We start from the raw sequence: 19,390 nt of genomic DNA on the forward strand, positions 1-19,390 counted from the left end.
TATTTCATTTTTGTTGCCAACACCCACAAGCCTCCGACCGATGCACCTACTACACCGACGGTCAATGAGAGCAGATAAAAAGCAAATTACCTCCCCATAGTGTGTTATTGTACAGATAAGCCCATAAAGGATCAACTAAAATGTCTTAAAAAGAACATTCTGGGCACTTTCAATGGTAATTTTTGTGCAAACATGGTAAAATGGGATTCAAGAATATGAAAAGTAATATAATAAACACTGTTGAAGATTAAAAAAAAACATATGGCATTTTGATTGTATAGTGGTTACCTCACAGCAGGTGGACTTTGATTTAAAGAGCCTTTGGAACAGAACCTTCTATGACGTTTTGCCTTTTCATGAATTTGTCTGGCTGGTATTCATGATCATTATTATTTGCTGTGTTGCATCTGTTTTTTCCTAGTCAAATAATACTTATTCCATGTGCTAGTAATAGCACGTATGTTTAACGTAATCTGAAAGTTTGGTTGGATGTGTTTTTTTTAATTATTATTATTTATTTGGAACATATTATGGACATGAAAGTTTAATAAATTAATACATACCTCGGCACAGGTTATCATTGTCTGGTTCATAACCCGCCTTACAGCTGCAGCTGCCAATGGGTACCATCCATTCGCCATCCCCGTTACAATACAGCTTTATGGGTACATCCACTTCCTCAGCATTGGGTATACAATTTCCTCGGGCAATGACAAGTGAAGTGGATTCTGCTCCGGTAAGTGTCTAAAGATATATATTTATGAAAATAAATCTCTCTTTGGTACACATAGCGATGTTATCAAACAAATATTGGAAAAAAAATGATTAGGTACATGCATACCTCTGGGAAGTAAGCAAAGTTTTGAACAATGCTGGGACATTTTTTGTAGAAAACTCTGACGGCAAGTAGGGACATACAGGCTCCAAGGTCCTGGAAAGCGAGATGGAACCCTTTTCCTTTGGACAGTGGTCCAAAACTTCGAACTTCTGTGTTGACCTTCATCAACCTCCCACCAAAATCAACTTGAGAGAAACTCTCATCCGCCGCAATGGTATCCACCTATTGAAAGAATATATTACCATGACTTTTCGCTTGTACTGATGTTTGAATTACTCTTATAACAACTGCTAAAGTAGGGCAGACAGCAAGACTTCATTAAAAACAAAATATTGATTTCCAAATGCCTTCATAATCGTGTATTCATCTATGTATTTTAAAGAAAATGGGCAATTTTTAAAAACTAAAAGGTACGCAAAAATTTCCTGTTCAATATAGACTGATGGACAAATATAAAATTCCCTAAAAATACTAATAGCAGCGCGAGTTGAGTAAGTTAGAAAACTGGAAAAGTTGGTGAGGTGAGTGGTTTATGAAATTGAAACTCCTTGTTACTAAAAATTCAGATTTAATCTGTTATAACACTCAGTTGACATAAAATGTATAATTGAGGCATTTGCCTCCAAGATTTTCCAATATGTATTATTGACAAAAACTTAAATAAAGGCCACTAAGTAGTCAAAAAAGTGTGGGTTACCTTTTTATCGCCAAAAATAAACTGGTCTGGCTCATGGGATCTACTAGTTGACATTAATGTTGGACATTCTTAAATGCTATTGCTACATCTATAAGAATCTCAGGTTGGTCAAAGCGTATTGGCTATACAGTGCTATTCTACTTCACTTTTCTATACAGATTTTAATGGACCTAAGAGGTGAAATTTGCTTCAACTTAGTCTAAACACTAATTTTTGTGTTTAAACATGACTGCCTCCATCATAGATATGTGTCACTTGAATACTTTTGAGCAGCTACGAAGGTAATTTATATAAAACGCATATTCACACTACAAAAGTCGCTTTCTTTGGTTGGGTCCAAAATATAATGGACCACTTAAGTGAAGGTAGCATTTTACTATTTCTCATGCTTTGTGATAATGCTCCAAATATTTTTTTTCCTCACCATAATTAGTATTTTTCACTCACCATGAATTCTATATTGTAGTTACCTTAAGGAAGGGGGCATTTGTCCAGTATTCCATTCCTCGAATGCTCTCTGACATGGCCATGTCTGTTTCCAGGTAGTATAAGTTGAATGTCTCTTTGCAGGATCCAAGCACACTGGGAATGGAGGCACAGTCTCGTACAGTGAAGCGAATTTCCACATAGATGCGCAGCGCTGCACGTCTGTCAACGTATGTGGTGAGGAGCCAATTGTTCTGGCTGGGCTCAAACACATTGCACACTTGATAAGTCCTGATGGTGTTGAGGTGCTCATCATAGCCACTCACCTCCTCCCACTGGGAAAAAAAATGTGTGCAGAGTAAATGGGGGTAGGGGGGATTGGAATGAGTGTAAAGAAAAGAAGATAAGAGAAGCTAAATGATTCATGGGTTTAATCGTTGACTCAGATAGTTCTTGCTTCAGTTGCACTATTTGTCTCATCTCGATCTTGTGCTGTTATATCATTAGCACATACACATTCAGTATCTAATGTATAAACTAATTTACGGGCAGGCCCAAATGTGATTGCTAAAGGTTGTTGTACTTAAGAAAGAATCAATTAAGATGTGTACCAACTCTCTATGACATTAATATGAAAAGATTAGGTCTAGGGTGTAGTCTGCATTCCACCTGAAGCCAGCTGGGACAGGCTCTAGCAACTCCCTCTACTCTTATGAGGATGCGCAATATGGAAGATCATAAGTCATTTTCCATACCGTGCATCCTCGAAAGGGTTGCAGGAGCCTAACCCAGCTGACTTTGGCCAAAAGGCAGACTACACCCTAGACTGGTTGACAGTCAACCACATGGCACACAGAGACAAACGACCATCCTTTCACCACCACCAGCGGGAATTGAGCCTGCATCGAAGTCAGGCGAGTGAACTTTCAGAAAAGTCTATTAATATGCCATATAGTAGTGCGGAAAATACGGTACATTTTTCTAGTAGTAGTGGTTGGGGATTGTTAAAGATCCATCAAATAAAGTTGTAGTAGTAGCAATAGTAGTAATAGTTAGGAGTGCGTAGATGGAGCTTCGCTAAAGAGGAATCCATACAATGATTAACCAATATTGAGAAAATGTACGCCTTTTAGTTGCTCCTTGTGGTGCACAAAACACAGTATCTTTTCTCAAAACAAACTAACAAAAAAGATCTTACTCCATTGGCAGGGAATGAGATCCAGCCTAGCTCAGCTGTTGCTGTTCTTGTGTCCATCACTGTATCTGTCACACAAAAGAGGATAGAAAGCGAAATGATTAAATGATCTGATTCATTCTATTGGACGGGGCTGGGGCCTATTCCAGCCGACCACAGGCAAAAAGTGAACTATGCGCAATGAGTTTTCAGGCACACACAGAGTTAGACAAGCATTTTCACCCACAATCACACCACAACTAAGTGGGAACTGATGCCATGCCACTTATGCAAAATTTAGTTGAATGCACTACTATGCCTTCAAATTCTAGATGTGATTCAATAATTGTCAACATTTTGAACTTTTCCCTCATATTTTAACCCCTTGCATTGCATGTGACTAAATATTGTAACCAATTATGTTTTGAAGAAGATCCTTTAGACCCACACAGTGTAATCATTTGTACAAAACTCTGCATATTATGGAGAAATGGGCATCAAATCTCAATTTCCAAGCTTGGCTGCTTAGCTTTCAGTACTTGAGAATGCCCGTAAGTCTAATAATTGTATGCAGCCACTTGAAAATTCCTCCACAATTAGATACATAAACCATAGAGGAGCTTTAACCCAGGAGCATTACCGACCAGAATAGACACTTTGACTTTACATTTCATTGAGAAGGGCTTTTTGGGTTGTCAAATTGACCTCACTTCCAGGAGAACAAGGCCTTCAAATGAAGCAAGCTCCACTGCCATCAATTGAAAATTAGCATGTGTGCAGCACGAACATATATTCAAATTTAAAAATACATTTTAAATTATGAATTTAACCCTTCTTCCTTGTTGATAATTCATATGACAGCATTACAGAGTAATGAAATCATGTGAGGTCTGTCGATAATTCTTTTTTTTTAATACACGTTGAGCTTTAATAAAGGTAACATAGTAAGCATAATCGACCGGACGCGGTCGATCAGGTTTTAATTTTATACCGTAGTGACGCAGCTGTGTTTGCGGACAATATCGCGACATTAGTCATCTGGTGATGTCACCTAGTGACGTCAACCAGCCAAGCATAAATTTTGCGACACAGACGGGGCGCAGACACTTACACGGCACAGACACTTACAGAATCCTCCCTTCCAGAACCTCCAGTCAAATAAATTAGATTGCTCAGGTTGAGCTATTAGATATATCAGAGAGGAGACATATGATGTTTTTATTAAAACAACATAAAAAAAACATTTGCAGTTTAATCCACTAATGTGCCTCTCCCCCAAAACATTTCAGGTTGAATATTTAAAACAGCAAACCCCTTCAAAGGCCACATTTTTTAGGGGACAGGTACCAGCCCTCAGACCGGTGGTTAGGAAACCACTGCATTAAACAATTCAAAACTAATAGAAAATAAATGTAGTTTGTCGAAAAAAAAGAAGAACTTCCAGTTAAACAACAATACGCTTTTTGCTATCCAGTGAAAAAAAACAACTGTTTGGCTGTTAAGCAAACTTGTAAAATTAACACCCAATGTTAATTGTGCTGACATGACAGACCCCAACATTGAACCTTTAGTAGTGCAACATGGTGACAAAACAACATAACACAGTGAGGTGGCCGCAGGCAAACAAGCCACTTGATTCCTGCTGTCATCCTGGTTCTCATTATCCCCCCTTCATCCCACCCCACCCTGATCTTCTCCTTCACTCCTCTTTTCAGTCTTTTATCCACCCCCTTCACTTTGGATGTGTCTTTTTTCGCCAGTGAGCTCACTTAATTACAGCAGAAACCACTTTTTTCAGCTTTCCCTTGAGAGTGAAGGTCATTTGGGAAGCAGAATGCTTGTCACACAGAAAGTATTCACTATTGGAAATCACCCAGTCAAGCTTATTCATACAGTGCCAATTGTCACTATCCAATTTGTAGCTTCAGTGCTTTCAGTGGCATTAAGTCCACAAACATTCAAGTTCATGGTATTTTCTTCACCCTACCTAAAGTTCCTAGTAGCTGGTGAACAAAGAACATAGCTGCAATATTTATGGTACCGTTTGAACATGAGAAACCACTGAAGTCTTACATATTAGCAATTCTCAAAGAGAATTCATGACATGGAAGGGAACATAAGAATAAGTATTTTTTTCATGCTGATACGCAACCTGTAACACTGCTTTGGATTTGGATAAAGGCATTCAAATGTATATGAAGGCAAAAGAGTAGACTATCATCAGTTATTTTGGGTGGCCTGCAATCCACAGATAGAAAATAACATTCATATTCATAGTTAAAGATGAGCTAGAGTCTTTCAGATGTCTGCAGGCAACCGGTGAAAAACAGGCTGATCACCTATTACAACTAATACAGCACTAAAAGCCTTTTTCTACATAATAATGTGTTGTACCTACCATTTCTAGAATTGGATCATCCAATTACAAACAAAAGAAGAATGCTGACTTATTTAATTAATCATATGACTGTAAATGTGATCTTTTTCCATCCCATCTATCAAACACCATCATCAATTTTGCAAATGACACCATGGTGGTCCTTGGGCTGATCAAAAACGGGGTTGAGGCAGTTTACAAGGCTGAAGTTGGAAAACTGTCTTGTGCTCTGAAAACAATCTGACAAAAAATTCCCAGAACACAAAAAACTTCTGATCTGACCCCTCTTTATCATATGTCGAGTACGTGTGGAAAATGTCTCCACCTTCTGGTTTTTGAATACTTACATCTCCAGTAATTTATCCTGACCCACAAACACCACCCAGAGAAGTCCCATGCAAGCCAACCCAGGAAGCATTCAAACTGCATACAGGAACATCCCAATCTGGGATTGTACCCTCAATCTTAGGACTGTGAGGCTGGCACATTAACCACTTTACGGTCAGGCCATTGAAGAAATGTAATGATTAAATATTGATTATTGAAAGAATCATTTCTAACTCGATTGCCATTTTACTTTGCTTGGATTAAGAAGAACTGAAGTAAATATTATGTGTGTTCCATGATTAAATGGTGATAAGTCTAATGAGGACAACATTAAGCCTTGTTTCATGGTATATAGGGTATTAGTGTCTTCTCATCATTCTAATTAACAGCACACGCATCTTTGTGCCGAATAAGGAAGACTATCATCAGCATAATTATTTTTGACATACTGGAGGCTATAGTTGCACCCATCCCCACACCTTCTAAATCTAGGCTGCTCGACAATATTAAAACGAGATCAACCAATCACATAATGACCAATCTGTGTGGTCCCATTGTAACCGTTTTTACATAATAAATAAATGAATAAATCTTTTCAAAAGGTATTAATAAAGCAATTTTAATGACTCACGCAGGTCCATAACAAATGGAATTGTGTAATAAAAGTCTTTTAAGTGGGAAGTTTGCCTCGGCCTTGTTAAAAGCTCATTAATAATCAGCTACAGATGATGTATCAAAAGGGAAAGATTTCGCAGGAGGATTCAGTCATTCATTCATTCATCTTCCATACCGCTTATCCTCACAAAGGCTGCAGGGGATGCTGGTTCCTATTCCAGCCAACCACACGCAGCAGGCGAGGCTTGCTTTGAATTGGTTGCCAGCAAATCACAGGGCACAATGAAACAGACAACCATTCACGCTCACAATCATATGGCCACTGAGGAAGAATTGGACCCATGTTGGCCACACCAGTCAGGCGGATGAACACTGCACCATCGGGTGGCCTCAGAAGAGGATTATAACAGTGAAAACAGTCAAGACCCACAGACTTTTTTGTGCGACCCATGAGAATATAAAATCGAAAGTGGGTCAAAGAAGAAAGTCCTGTAAAACATGTTTCTGGAGACATTCTACCGTCCATTTCCAAACCTGAGTAAGAATCAACATCATCCAGATGGATTTAGTAATAATCGTGTAACGTAATAATGTGATATTTCACCGAATCCAATATTTTTTTTGGACATTTTTTTAATACTTTTTTTATTACTGTCACTTTTGGTGACAGGCAAGCAACGCTGGCAAATCCCTTGTTGATTTTGACGCAAAGTCATTGTCAAAATGTCTTCTTTGGAAACACTTGTTTGTCATTTGGTCTAAACTGTCTTAAAAATTATTCTGATCAAGCAACAGAGTACTTCCCTGGTCCATTCAACTTCATCCTCATTCATCTTAATTTCTTAATCCATTGAGACGTTGGGGGGGGGGGGGGGGGAGACTAAAACACTGGCCGCCACAACAATGAAACTACAGGAATGAGGACGCTGTGTTAAAAAAAAGCCTCCTTGTTCACTTATCACTTCCCACTTGCTGTCTGTGGCGTCAACACCAATTAAATTAGAGAATGTGAGAGCAGGTGTTCTCTCATGGCAGCAGTGTTGCCTTTCAAATATGAAACGTGCTGATTAAAGAATAAAATGAAATGGGTTTTTCATGCAACGAACGTTACAACTGTGAGACTACTACAGTATTGGTTCTTTCACCCGTCTTCAGTGTGGACAGTTTGGGATCGATTCCCACTCAGTGATGGTATGATCAGAGGAGCGAATGGATATATGTCTCAGTGTGTGCCCCACGACTGAGGGACAGCCAATTTCGTTTGTTGTCTACCTTTCACTCAAAGTCATTCACAATCCTGACAAAAAGAAGAAAAATAACTGGGTCTGCTATATATTAACAAAATGTTGCCAATGGGCATTTTCTAACCAAATTCTTTAAAATGGCATTCAAGATGAGGAAAACTAAAGTAGAAAACATATTTGATCTTTAATTAAGTATATGCCGAATAATAATTCCCTCCATTATATTAGGTCAAACACTAGTTTGGATCTGGTAATCATATGTCAGCATGTGATTCATTCAATGTCCCTGGAGCCATTTCGAGAAGAATAGACTTGAATAATGGGAAAATGAGAAAGATGCCACCATGCATCTTCTGAATCTTCACTGATAGCTTGTTTCTATGAATATGAGGGTCAGTCTGTTGACAGATGTTCCACTGAAACCCGTCCCAGAGGCATCCGGTATCTCAATGAGACACTGCGCTATCTCAAAAAGGGCAACAGGAGAGACAGGGAGACACATGCTTGCACAGTATGAAGCTTCGGCATGCCAACGTGAAGAGTGAGGATATACAGAAGGGTGACAGTATTATTGGAAGAGCTACCAGTACTAAGTTTCAAAGGGAGAAAAGACCACACACGTAAAAATTTAAAATTCGAAATTTTAAACGCATACTGCATGAATATGCTCTTCAATTGAATGCTTTTATGATCATTTTACAAGTATGATGACATTTAGAGCTTCAAAACTATGTGCAAAAATAACAACAAACTAAAAGACAAATAAATAATCAATAAATAATATTAAATAATCAAAATATGGAAAGTCAACACATTTACAAAAAACAGATACATGTATAAATATTATAATAAATAAATACTTGATCAATTAGTAATAAATAAACAAATAGTCCGCATAATAAATGGGTTGTAGTCAACATAATGAATAAGTCATAGTCAACATAGATAAGTATTTTTCAACTGAGATTTTTTTCTTGGATTTTAGAAAGATATTTTAGAGAACAGAAGTATTGTTTGTGGTTAGTCAATGAATCATTGTTAAATACTTGAAATAAAAATGTGTATATATGCAATACCACTCTTCAATAGCTTATTAGGTGAGCTTACAGGTCAATATCATATTAGTTAAAGATTTCATAATATGGATTAATAACAGAAATCTTAAGGAACAAGATTTTGATGAATAAATAACAGTGAGCAAATGCATTTGAGAAATCCTTGCTAATTTGTCATAAGGTCTATTACATAGTACATTTTGGTATCAAATTCCTTAACGATAGTGCATATTACAACATTCTCAAAGCTGAAAACATGTCACTTTAAGACTGTTTAGTCTACAAATTGTAAATAAATATATACATTATTCTTATTAGCAAAGTATTTTGTATCTATTTAAATCACGTAAATCAAATCATTTGGGAGCAAGGTCCTAATTCATAATTGATCCTCCAAAAATATTGAACTTTTGATAACAAACAACTAAATAACTTGCAGTAAATGACTCTGGCAAAATGGAATTCAAACTTTTTAAATTTATTTTACAAATAAAAAGAATACAGTCTGTGGCATTCTATTGAATTCAGTAAATTATTCCCTGAGGTGAGGATACATGAATTTCTGGCATTATCTTCAAAATGCAACTGCTTAATATATATAATAATCCAATATTGATTAACTTTCTTTTAAAAATATAAAACATTAATCGGTCACTGGATTTTTTCTTATTTTATCCAAACGTATCATCCACATACTGCATCATTTACTGTTCATCCAATGACATTCAATACTAATTTTGTCCTCATTTCACATTTCCTTTCGTTTTGATGACGAAGGCGTCCTCCAGCATGGCTCTCTGTATGACCATATGCCCACAACAGAAGTCCTAAAGAGGCTGGCAGTGGGCCTACTCACAAGTAGCACATAAATATATGGCCATTGTTGTAAATCCTTTAATTACTCATAAAGACCTCAAGCACCACCACTTAGTGTACTTGCAATCTTAATGAAGTTCCATTGATTTTGCCTCAACGTTAAGTTTTTACCAAACGAGCAATTTAGTTGCTACTGTTAGATTTAATATGAAATCCATAATTCATCCTGTTTTTGGCTAAATATTTCCTTCCAGCAACATTTATCCATCCATTGTTTTTTTAATAACACTGTGCATAGTTAGAGACTTGGGGTTGTTAAGACTCTTTAGACATTAAAGGTTTTTTTTCCTAGTATGATGCCCTACAAACAAACTTGTTTTTTTCTCTCCATCTATGGATTATACTCACCACTACTTTAATGGTAACCACACTTGAATAATTATGACCAATTCTACACACTGCATAGTAATAATGTGTACTTTATTAGGTTTATTCTTTTGTTCAGTAAATGGAAAAAATAACTAAAACTGAATGAAGATAAATTACATTATTTCTATTACACATAATTCATAATAAACATGGTTTATTGTATTATGTTCTTGAATTAAATAAAATTGAAACAATGTTCAAACTATGTTATTTGCGATATGAACAAGTAAAAACAGATTGTTTTTCAAAAAATAAGAAATTTAAATTGAGAACAGAGGAAACCAGTACTCAGCAGGAGGTTTTTGCCTAAATGTTTCATTTATTAATATATTCTGTCACCCATATTGATTGAATTTCTAAAACACAAAGGAAGCATCAACTTCTTTTTGTTCCATGCACTCAAAGGGAAATTAAGCAAAATTTACTACAATTTATGCATGAACCCCAGCTTAATGCACAATGACATCTTGTGGGCCTGCTGCCAGTAATTTCAAAAGAAAAACTACGTTGGGAGAATAAATGTTGAAATGCGAGGCATGGCAAAAGAGAGTCTTGTTTAGTGTGTTTGACGGTCAACGGGACAGTATCGCCTCTCTCACCACAACACCACCTCCCCAGTCAGCGGTGACATGTTGACTACAACTGGCGTAAGGTGCCATTTATTTGTTTGTAAAATGTAAGACGATATATAAAAAAAATGGTGTCATTATTATATTGGTTTATTCAAAAAATGTCAGGGTTGTTAACAACAGTTTTTAATATCGTCCAATCTGTATGTATTAATTTTGACTTTGAGTTTACAGCAGTGGGAAGTGTAAAATACAAAAATGCAGTGGTACCTCGACATACGAGTGCCCCGATATACGAGCAATTCGAGATATGAGTAAAATTTTGGGCAAATATTTATCTTGAGATACGAGACAAATTTTGATAAACAAGCAGACAGCGGACACAACATGCTGCTTATGAGAACATCATGGGCACTGTCTCTCTCCATGCAACTCCCTCGTGTAATGTCTCTGGTCGCAACTCCCTCTTTGTAATGTCTCTTCGAGCACTGGGCGGAGCGTTGCCTTTTTTCAGTGTTTTTTTTCCTCGTTAGTCAGTACAAATGGCGTATATAGTACTTCTTGTTGGCAAGAGGTCACGCGTTATCTTATTTGTGTGCATAATTTTGGGAATATTTTGAAGGAAATACAAACTCCAACAACCCTCGATATTGACTGAAAGAAGAAAGGTATCAAAATGTCAAACAAAATTGGAATTAAGTCAATGTTTAGTGCGATTAAACTTATTTTTTAGTGTCTGCAAGTTAATTAAAATTTGTTTTTGTTATGTAACGACTGTGTTGCCATGCAAATGAATTTGTTTTTAGTTCATTTCAATGGGAAACGTTCATTTGAGTTACAAGAAATTCAACATACGAGCTCAAGCCCGGAACGAATTAAGCTAGTATTTGGATGTACCTCTATATTCAGGAAAATACAATTGCAAATTTTACATGTCTTCAGTTTATGCTTTCTGATTAAATAAAAAATAAAATTATTACTATTATCCGATGAGCTAAATTTCAGCGTCTTTACACATGTAAGCTACTTTTCTTAAATAGAAATAGATGCTGGACCGTACTGACTTAGTCTACATTTATTCATTTTCCATTCCGCTTATCCTCACAAGGGTGGAAGGGGTTCTGGAGCCTATCCCAGCCAAAAAAAAATGGGCAATAGACAAGGGACACCCTCAATTGGTTGCCAGTCAAATCATTTTTAAAACCACTTATGATTCTCAGAGTAGGTAGTGAGGGAGCCTATCCCTGCTAACTTTGGGCAAAAGGCAGATTACACCATGGACCAGTCTTCAGTCAGTCCTAGGGCACACATAGATACTGAGAACCATTTGCACTCACAATTACACTGCCACTTGAGTGGGAATTGATCCCATGCTGCCCACACCAAAGTCAGATGAAAGAGCTACTGGACCATCGGGTGACCACTGACTACATCTTGTGAAAATAAATTCAATTCACAATGTGCAAGTTCCTAGTTGATGTGAATGTAGTGCTGGAAATTGAGTTATTGATATTTAGGGATCATCCCAGTTTATGAATGGATGGACAGATTCACAACGTGACAAGAACACAACTTCTTACCTCATATGCTGCTATAGTTATTATTCAAACAATAGCATCAAGCCAAAATACAAATAATACCTCATACTGCCCTCAAAATAATTATAGTAGGTAAAAATTCAATCATATTTTCTCATTTTGACACAAAAATTCACAAATCTCAACTCCTCATATTCAAGCTACGTAGATATTTTTAATTTATATTAAAGTAAAATGACTTTTCATTGATCAAGTCTCTAAACCTCTCAGCTCTAGACTGTGGAGTTCTGTATAGATAAATCAATGAATACCTAACCTACTTTTCCATCTTTTATGTGGATTTATCACTAAAAGGGCATCGTCATTTGTAATGCATTTATTTTCCAAGCTGCTTATCCTCAAAGGTCGCGGCGGTGCTGGAGCACAACCAACCAACAACGCGTAGTAGCTTCTGTACACCCAGAAATAGTTGCCAGGCAATCGTAGTCGTCATTTGTAAATTAATTTAAAACAATGTTCAACTGACGAGCCGTCACATATTAATTTGTGATCATCCTTGATAAGCGCTTGCAGGAGACTGTAAACAGACTACGCATCACCAGCTAAAACATATACTATACACTTTAAGACAGGTATCAGAAATGTTTAACATAAACAAAATAATATGATATTGTGAGTTTTCATAAATGTGCCGTAACTGATATGAATCATTGGTTGTGCAAGAAAAAGTTGTTCAGTTGTGTGAATATTCACAGCAAAGATGTGAAGATTCAGAGTTAAGGAAATATTTTCACACAATTAGAACTCATTAATCACATCACAGTTATGGAGGTGTCTTGTTGGAATCAAATAACTGTTTATAAATGATTTCTGTGTTTAATACAAGTCAGCTTTTTAATCCTATCTCAGCTTAATACAAGTATTTTATTAAAAAAGTAACTATTCCTGCTCAAGTTTTTAACTACCTGATGAAGGACAGCAAATGCACCTACTAAAAATTCTGAAAGTAAATACGTATTTAAAATCTGAAGGGCTTATATAAAACTGACTGCAGAGGACCCAATAGTAGAAAAGCTTCAGGGATCGTGTGAAGGACCCTCCAAGCTCCCACTTTTACCCAGTTCAACTATCTGTCTGTCACAGTGATAACGTGTCACTACATGAATATAGAAACAACATCTTTAAAACATGAGCTGGCAGAGCATGCTGCACAATGTATGAGAGCAGCATGTACAATATGCAGTGTGCCAAATAAGTTGCTTGAAATAAAGGGGCTTGTTTTTTTTTGTGCTCCTTTTTTTTCATGACGGTGACGTATTTATCACAGTATTACTTTGATATGATCAAAATCATATCTGTATGTGTTGTGTTAGTAACAACGCAAGTCGTTAGATATCCGGATCTGTACTTAGAAAGAGAAAGTTCCTATTTTTTGGTTAAAAAAATAACAATAGTATTATTATATAAGTATGTTACTGGCGGCCCCAGTGCAAGTGGAAAGCGCCTCAACCTCACAGCTCTGGGGTCCTGGGTTCAAATCCAGGTCATGTCCATCTGTGTGGAGTTTGCATGTTCTCGCTGGGCCTGCGTGGGTTTCCTCTGGGTACTCCAGGTTCCTCCCACATTCCAAAAACATGCATGGTAGGCTGATTGGACACTCTAAATTGCCCCTAGGTATGAGTGTGAGCATCAATGGTTGTGTCAGGCCTCTGACCAGACTGGTGGCTGGGTGTGCCTGTCACCTAATCACAGGCCCAGCCCCTAACAAGCGGCGTAACGCCAGGTAGAAGCCATCAGCCATTAAGCGGTATATAAGGCCACCAGGAACCTGACCATGCTGCTGGATTGTCTTATCAGTTTACTGAATACGACCATGCCAGGCCCCCCACAGACCAAGGAACGGAATTAGGATTAATGAGACCAAGATTACAGAATGGACAACGGATCAAGATTACGGAAAGGACAACGGACCAAGATTACAGAACCAAGACAACGCTACCGACCCGGAACCCGCCAGTGCTTGCCGGCCACGTGACTAGCCAAATAAAGTTTTTTTGGAAAAGTACTACGTTCAACCCTCGCCTGCTTTGGGGTCCGCACCCAGATTGTAACAGGTTGTTTGTCTCCTTGTGCCCTGCGATTGGCTAGACATCCGATTCAGGGTGTCCCCTGCCTCTGGCCCAGAGACAGCTGGGATTGGCTCCAGCACCCCCCATAATGAGGATAAAGTGGTTCAGAAAATGAGATCTGATGAGAAGTATGTCACTATTTCTGATATCAATTATTGCTGTATTCGTTAAATAATATATTAGTAATGAATGTATATATAAATTGATACAAATTTGATGGAGCACCTTGCCATAAAGCAGAGTTCATAACAAAATGATTTAGGGAACATAACATTAAGATTTTGGGCCCTTGGTCAGCAAACTCTCCAGACCTTGACCGGTGAACTTGTGGTCTATCCTCAAGAGGCGGGCGGAAAATCAGAAACCCACAAATTCCGACAAACTCCAAGCATTGATTATGCAAGAATGGACGGCCATCAGAAAGCATTTGGTTCAGAAGTTGATCGACAGCATGCCCGAGAGAATTGTATTTCTCAATAAAAGCTTGTTATACTTGTGAAATGCTACGAATTGTATGTCATCAGCCCATAGAAACATCTGGCAAACAACTACAAACCCTGAGGCAACAGACTTTGGGAAAATGTAACATTTGTGTCATTCTCTTTTGACCATGACTGGGATACTCAAACTTGATTAGCAAAAACAACAATCGTGTCTAAAAATGTCTATCAATGGCTTTTTATTTTCTAATTTGGCGAAAAATATTATCTTTTTTTCTCCTCTTAGACACATCTGAAATCCTCTGCTTGGTTAGTTTTTACCAAATACTCTTTCCACGAGAAAGCACATAATTAATATGTTGTCTTTTAAACTCAGCCAACAATTCCGGAATCTCAGGAGGTGTGAGAGGACACCTGTTATTCCTTTTGAACCACAAGAAAGTACCCAGTGTTTGTTCAATTTCACATTCTTAAAATACAAATCACAGGTAAAGGTGTGATAAAAGTATATTGCATCATAGAGCACATAATAATTAGTAAATGTAGTTTGAGAAACACATTGGCACATCTGAGAAAAGTAATCAATTACTGGAAACAAAGCAGGCCAAAACTAATTTCAAATCCAGACAAATCATTTTTAACAAGCACCTCTGAAAACCATCATACTGCTCAAAAAATAGCTTTGTTAAAAACAGATTGAAAAAATTCATTGAAATCTCAACAATGTGCAGGCAGACATCCTCTTTTGTGCACTGCAGTATCACTGACTGAATCATCATTTGTTACTTTGTCATATGTTGAAGTAGAGAAGTATATCCTAGCAATTAAAGCAGAGGAATAGCTCATGTCACCTTATTTATCGACATTTCCGTAATGTTTTTTAAAAACGTTTTAAATAAGAGCACCTGTTATAAATGGTCTACATCCATAATAACTGCCAGTAGAGCTTTTACACATTTAAGAGGCAACTGCCTACCATGGAATGGCCAAAGTCATCATCTACACTGCTCCATTTCATCTAATCCTCCTACACACAATCACAGCGTTGTGTTCCGTAAAAAAAAATACAGCAGCGCTGCAATGCATTAACATGTCCCCCTAATGGGGGCACCTCACCAGGGCCTGTCATTATACATGCTGTTAGAACACCACAGAGTACTTATCTGGCTCACAATTATTTAAGACAGCAATAGGAAAAGGAGGAGAAAGAAATGCAGGTTATGTGAAAGAAGATCAAGTATCAGGAGGAATTGAAAAGAAAACATTATTATTGTATTTTTAAAACAATGTTCACTTTTTTTGTACAGCTGATTAGAATAGTTAACTTCCCCCAGATGCAATGAATAATGAGAAATTATTACCAGTATACTGTTGGTAAGTATGGGAATGGGGTAATAATTATTGAGACCCCCATGCCCGACGAATTTCATACATGCGGGAAGCAATGTCGCTTGCATTATATTCATCTCATTTCTTCTCATTTCTGAAACTCTTAATCCTCACTGGGGTCATGGGGGTGCTGGAGCCTATCCCAGCTGACTTTGGGCCAGAGGCCCACTCTGCTAAAAAATGTGTTTAATAAAACATTATTGATATCCATTTTTGGATATTTTTAAGGCATTCGGGATATTTGGTACCGTAGCATTTATTTTTGTTTAATTGTGTTCATCATGAGACAAAAGTAAAGTCAGTAAATTATTTAATATTGTTTGGACCTTTAATACCCACTTAAATATCATTTGACTGACCAATTACAATACTGTTGACTAATGCTGCATTCATCTGAATAATTGTGAAAAAGTATCAGTCATTCATTCATTCTCCGAACCGCTTATCCTCACTAGGGTCGCGTGGGGTGCTGGAGCCTATTCCAGCCGACTTCGGGCACCAGGCTAGGGACACCCTGAATTAGTGGCCAGCCAATCACAGAGCACAAGGAGACAAACAACCATCCAAGCTCAGATTCATACCTGGGGGCAATTTAGAGTGTCCAATCAGTCAACCATGCATGTCTTTGGAAAGTGGGAGGAAACCGGAGTACCCAGAGAAAACCCACGCAGGCCCGGGATGACCAAACTCCACACATGGACCGACCTAAAAAAATGTCAGCAATTTTTAACGTAATATATAAAATTCCATAATGAAGCTGCTTAATGGTGTATAGGTTCACGCGCCCGAGTTTGGTATGGGCAGGTGCGGTCTCGATTCCCGCTAGTGGGGGTATGATTACAAACGTGTTTGGTCGTCTGTCTCTCAGTGTGCCCTACAGCTGACTGGTGACCGGTCTAGAGTGTCTCCCTTTCACCTCAAGTCTGCTCGGATAAGCTCCAGCAGCCCCCGGTACCCTTACGAGGAAGATGAATGAATGAATATTACAAAATATCCTAATGATACGCTAAAAGTTTCATGGTCATGTCAACCTTACGTTCCCAAAAGTCAAAGCCTGTGAAACATAACAACTTCCGCTAAAGGTAACATAAAAATAAGCCATGAAAAGACTTTAATCTTATAATGGACAACTTTTCTCAGGGACTACCACCATTTTAATCATGCTACATCATGACTATTCTTGTAGTCCTATTTTGTTCTCTTTGTTTGGTCATATTTTGACCAGATGTTGAGGAAGGATTCGACTTGGGAGGTGAAGGTACTTGAATAAGAAAACATTTTTGAGTACCGTATTTTCACGACTATAAGGCGCACTGCACCGCATTATAAGGCGCACACTCAATGAATGACATTTTTTCCATATATAAGGCGCACTGCACTGTATTATAAGGTGCACTGTATTATAAGGCGCACTGTCCATTTTGGAGAAAATTTAAGACTTTTAAGTGCGCATTATATTCGTGAAAATACGGTAATTGCTATTGACTTCCAGGTATGAAGCACTCACTACACAGTCACCTCTAGAGCCAGCCATTGTTGATGTTTTGGATTTTTTTGTATAAAATCTTGCAGTGGGGGAGGAGCTATATGATGGAAGATTTTGTGAACTAAGATGGCATCTGCATATTTAACAGTTTTGTTTCAGTTCAGGCGTTTGTGTTTTTTTAATATCCGACAGTGGTGGTTTTTCGTTTTTGGTTTTCTGTGTTTTCCATATATAAGGTGCACTGGTTTATAAGGTGCAATGTCTATTTTGGAGAAAATTTAAGACTTTTAAGTGCGCCTTATAGTCGTGAAAATATGGTAGCTTCTTCCTCATCGTCTGTTATGTGTCGTTGTAAAACCAACCCAACTAAGAACCCTGCAGGATACTGCCGAACTGGTTCAACTGGCAAAATTCTGTCACACCTGATGCGAAACACTGGTCAGCAGGCCGCTAGTTGCCCTTCGACACCCAACAAGAATTGAACACAGCCAGTGTGAATGCAGCTTTAAGATTAAGAGCTGTGAAGAGCATTGCGGTCTGATTAATAATTGGGCGACATTCCTACACCTGAAGTCATGTTGTGCTTAATTTGACTCCAAAGTACATTTGATGACCCCTAATCAAGTTGCAAACTCTATTATACTATAATTAGTTCAAGACCTTATTAAACTCAAGTAATTTTAGCACAATCCACATCAGCCAGTACATAAATACATAAAACACTAGTAATTAATGAAAACTCCTTTTCAGCACTGCTTATCCTCATAGGGGTTGTGAGGGTGCTGGAGCAGAGAAATAAATGAACAATCATAAGCAAGAGTTAGAATTCATGATCAATTACTTAAATTGGTACCAGCCCTCATGCTAGGGATCATATGAACAGACTGCAGCTGCCAAAAATGTATAATTAACTGGAACTGCTATTAATTAAGGAATTTAATTAAAACATGTTTAGATAAACTTGCAAAATGCTTTAAATGTTACGTCATATACAGATTGACAGATTTCTAAATGTTTGCTCAAAGGAATTATTTTATTTTGCTTCATTCAAAAATATATTTAAAATATTTTTTTAAAAAATTAAAAAGACAAACCCCTACTAGTCAGTTATTATGATTTTTTAAAATTAGTATTTTTTTATGAACTGATGTAAAATTGGAGCCATTAGTTCTGAATCATTAAATAGAAGTAACAACAAATTTCCAATTAATTCTAAATTTGTTTAAAACAGATGTTAACAATAAATAGAAATTGAAATTTTATGAGACATGAATTTGTTTGCTAAATGCAATTACCGGTGATCTTCACCAAAAATAATCATAATAATATCCATAATAATCTTAATAACAGCAATAATAATAATAATGATAATATCAGCAATAATAATAAAAGCAATAATAATTAATAATAATGACAATAATAATACAAATAATGATGGTGATTATTATTAATAATAATATTATAATTATTAGTATAAAAGAAAACTTCATATGGTGACTTGCATGACGGTCAAATTGTTCTTTTTAAACAAGAAATTGATTGCAACTCAGAGGAAATGTAGAAACACAGACAGACCTACCTTCTACTGCCCACACTGAAGTGCTCACACATAGAAGAACCGCTGTAAAAGTGGCCACCACGGCCCCGCTAAGCATCCGACTGTCCTCTCCCATTATCCAGCTAGCATGAACCAAATTCCAAAGATGCTCAAGATGCACGAGTCAGAATTCCGCTGCTAGAATCACGTCTCCATTGAAATAGATGGAAGGGAACGTCAACTGAAGTAAACACACGCCTCACGGATAGTGAGAAGCGTCTTTGCTCTCCCCGGCTGTACTTAC

The 19,390-nt window shown here is 37.3% G+C and overlaps 1 protein-coding gene across 1 annotated transcript in view; it reads right to left on the reverse strand.

Annotated features, from left to right (window-relative positions):
* Positions 1–19,358, reverse strand: part of LOC144196440 (ephrin type-B receptor 1-like) — a 51,313-nt gene extending 31,955 nt beyond the window's left edge. The window contains exons 1-5 of the mRNA XM_077716620.1: positions 19,129–19,358; positions 3,160–3,224; positions 2,006–2,296; positions 842–1,060; positions 564–744 (exon numbers count right to left, since the gene is read on the reverse strand). Of these exons, the coding sequence (XP_077572746.1) occupies positions 564–744; positions 842–1,060; positions 2,006–2,296; positions 3,160–3,224; positions 19,129–19,222 (850 nt within the window). The 5' untranslated portion in view covers positions 19,223–19,358. The remainder of the gene's footprint in view (positions 1–563; positions 745–841; positions 1,061–2,005; positions 2,297–3,159; positions 3,225–19,128) is intronic.
* Between the last annotated feature and the right edge of the window lie 32 nt (positions 19,359–19,390).

This window comes from Stigmatopora nigra, chromosome 5, assembly GCF_051989575.1.
Source record: "Stigmatopora nigra isolate UIUO_SnigA chromosome 5, RoL_Snig_1.1, whole genome shotgun sequence".
Classification (NCBI taxonomy): Eukaryota; Metazoa; Chordata; class Actinopteri; order Syngnathiformes; family Syngnathidae; genus Stigmatopora; species Stigmatopora nigra.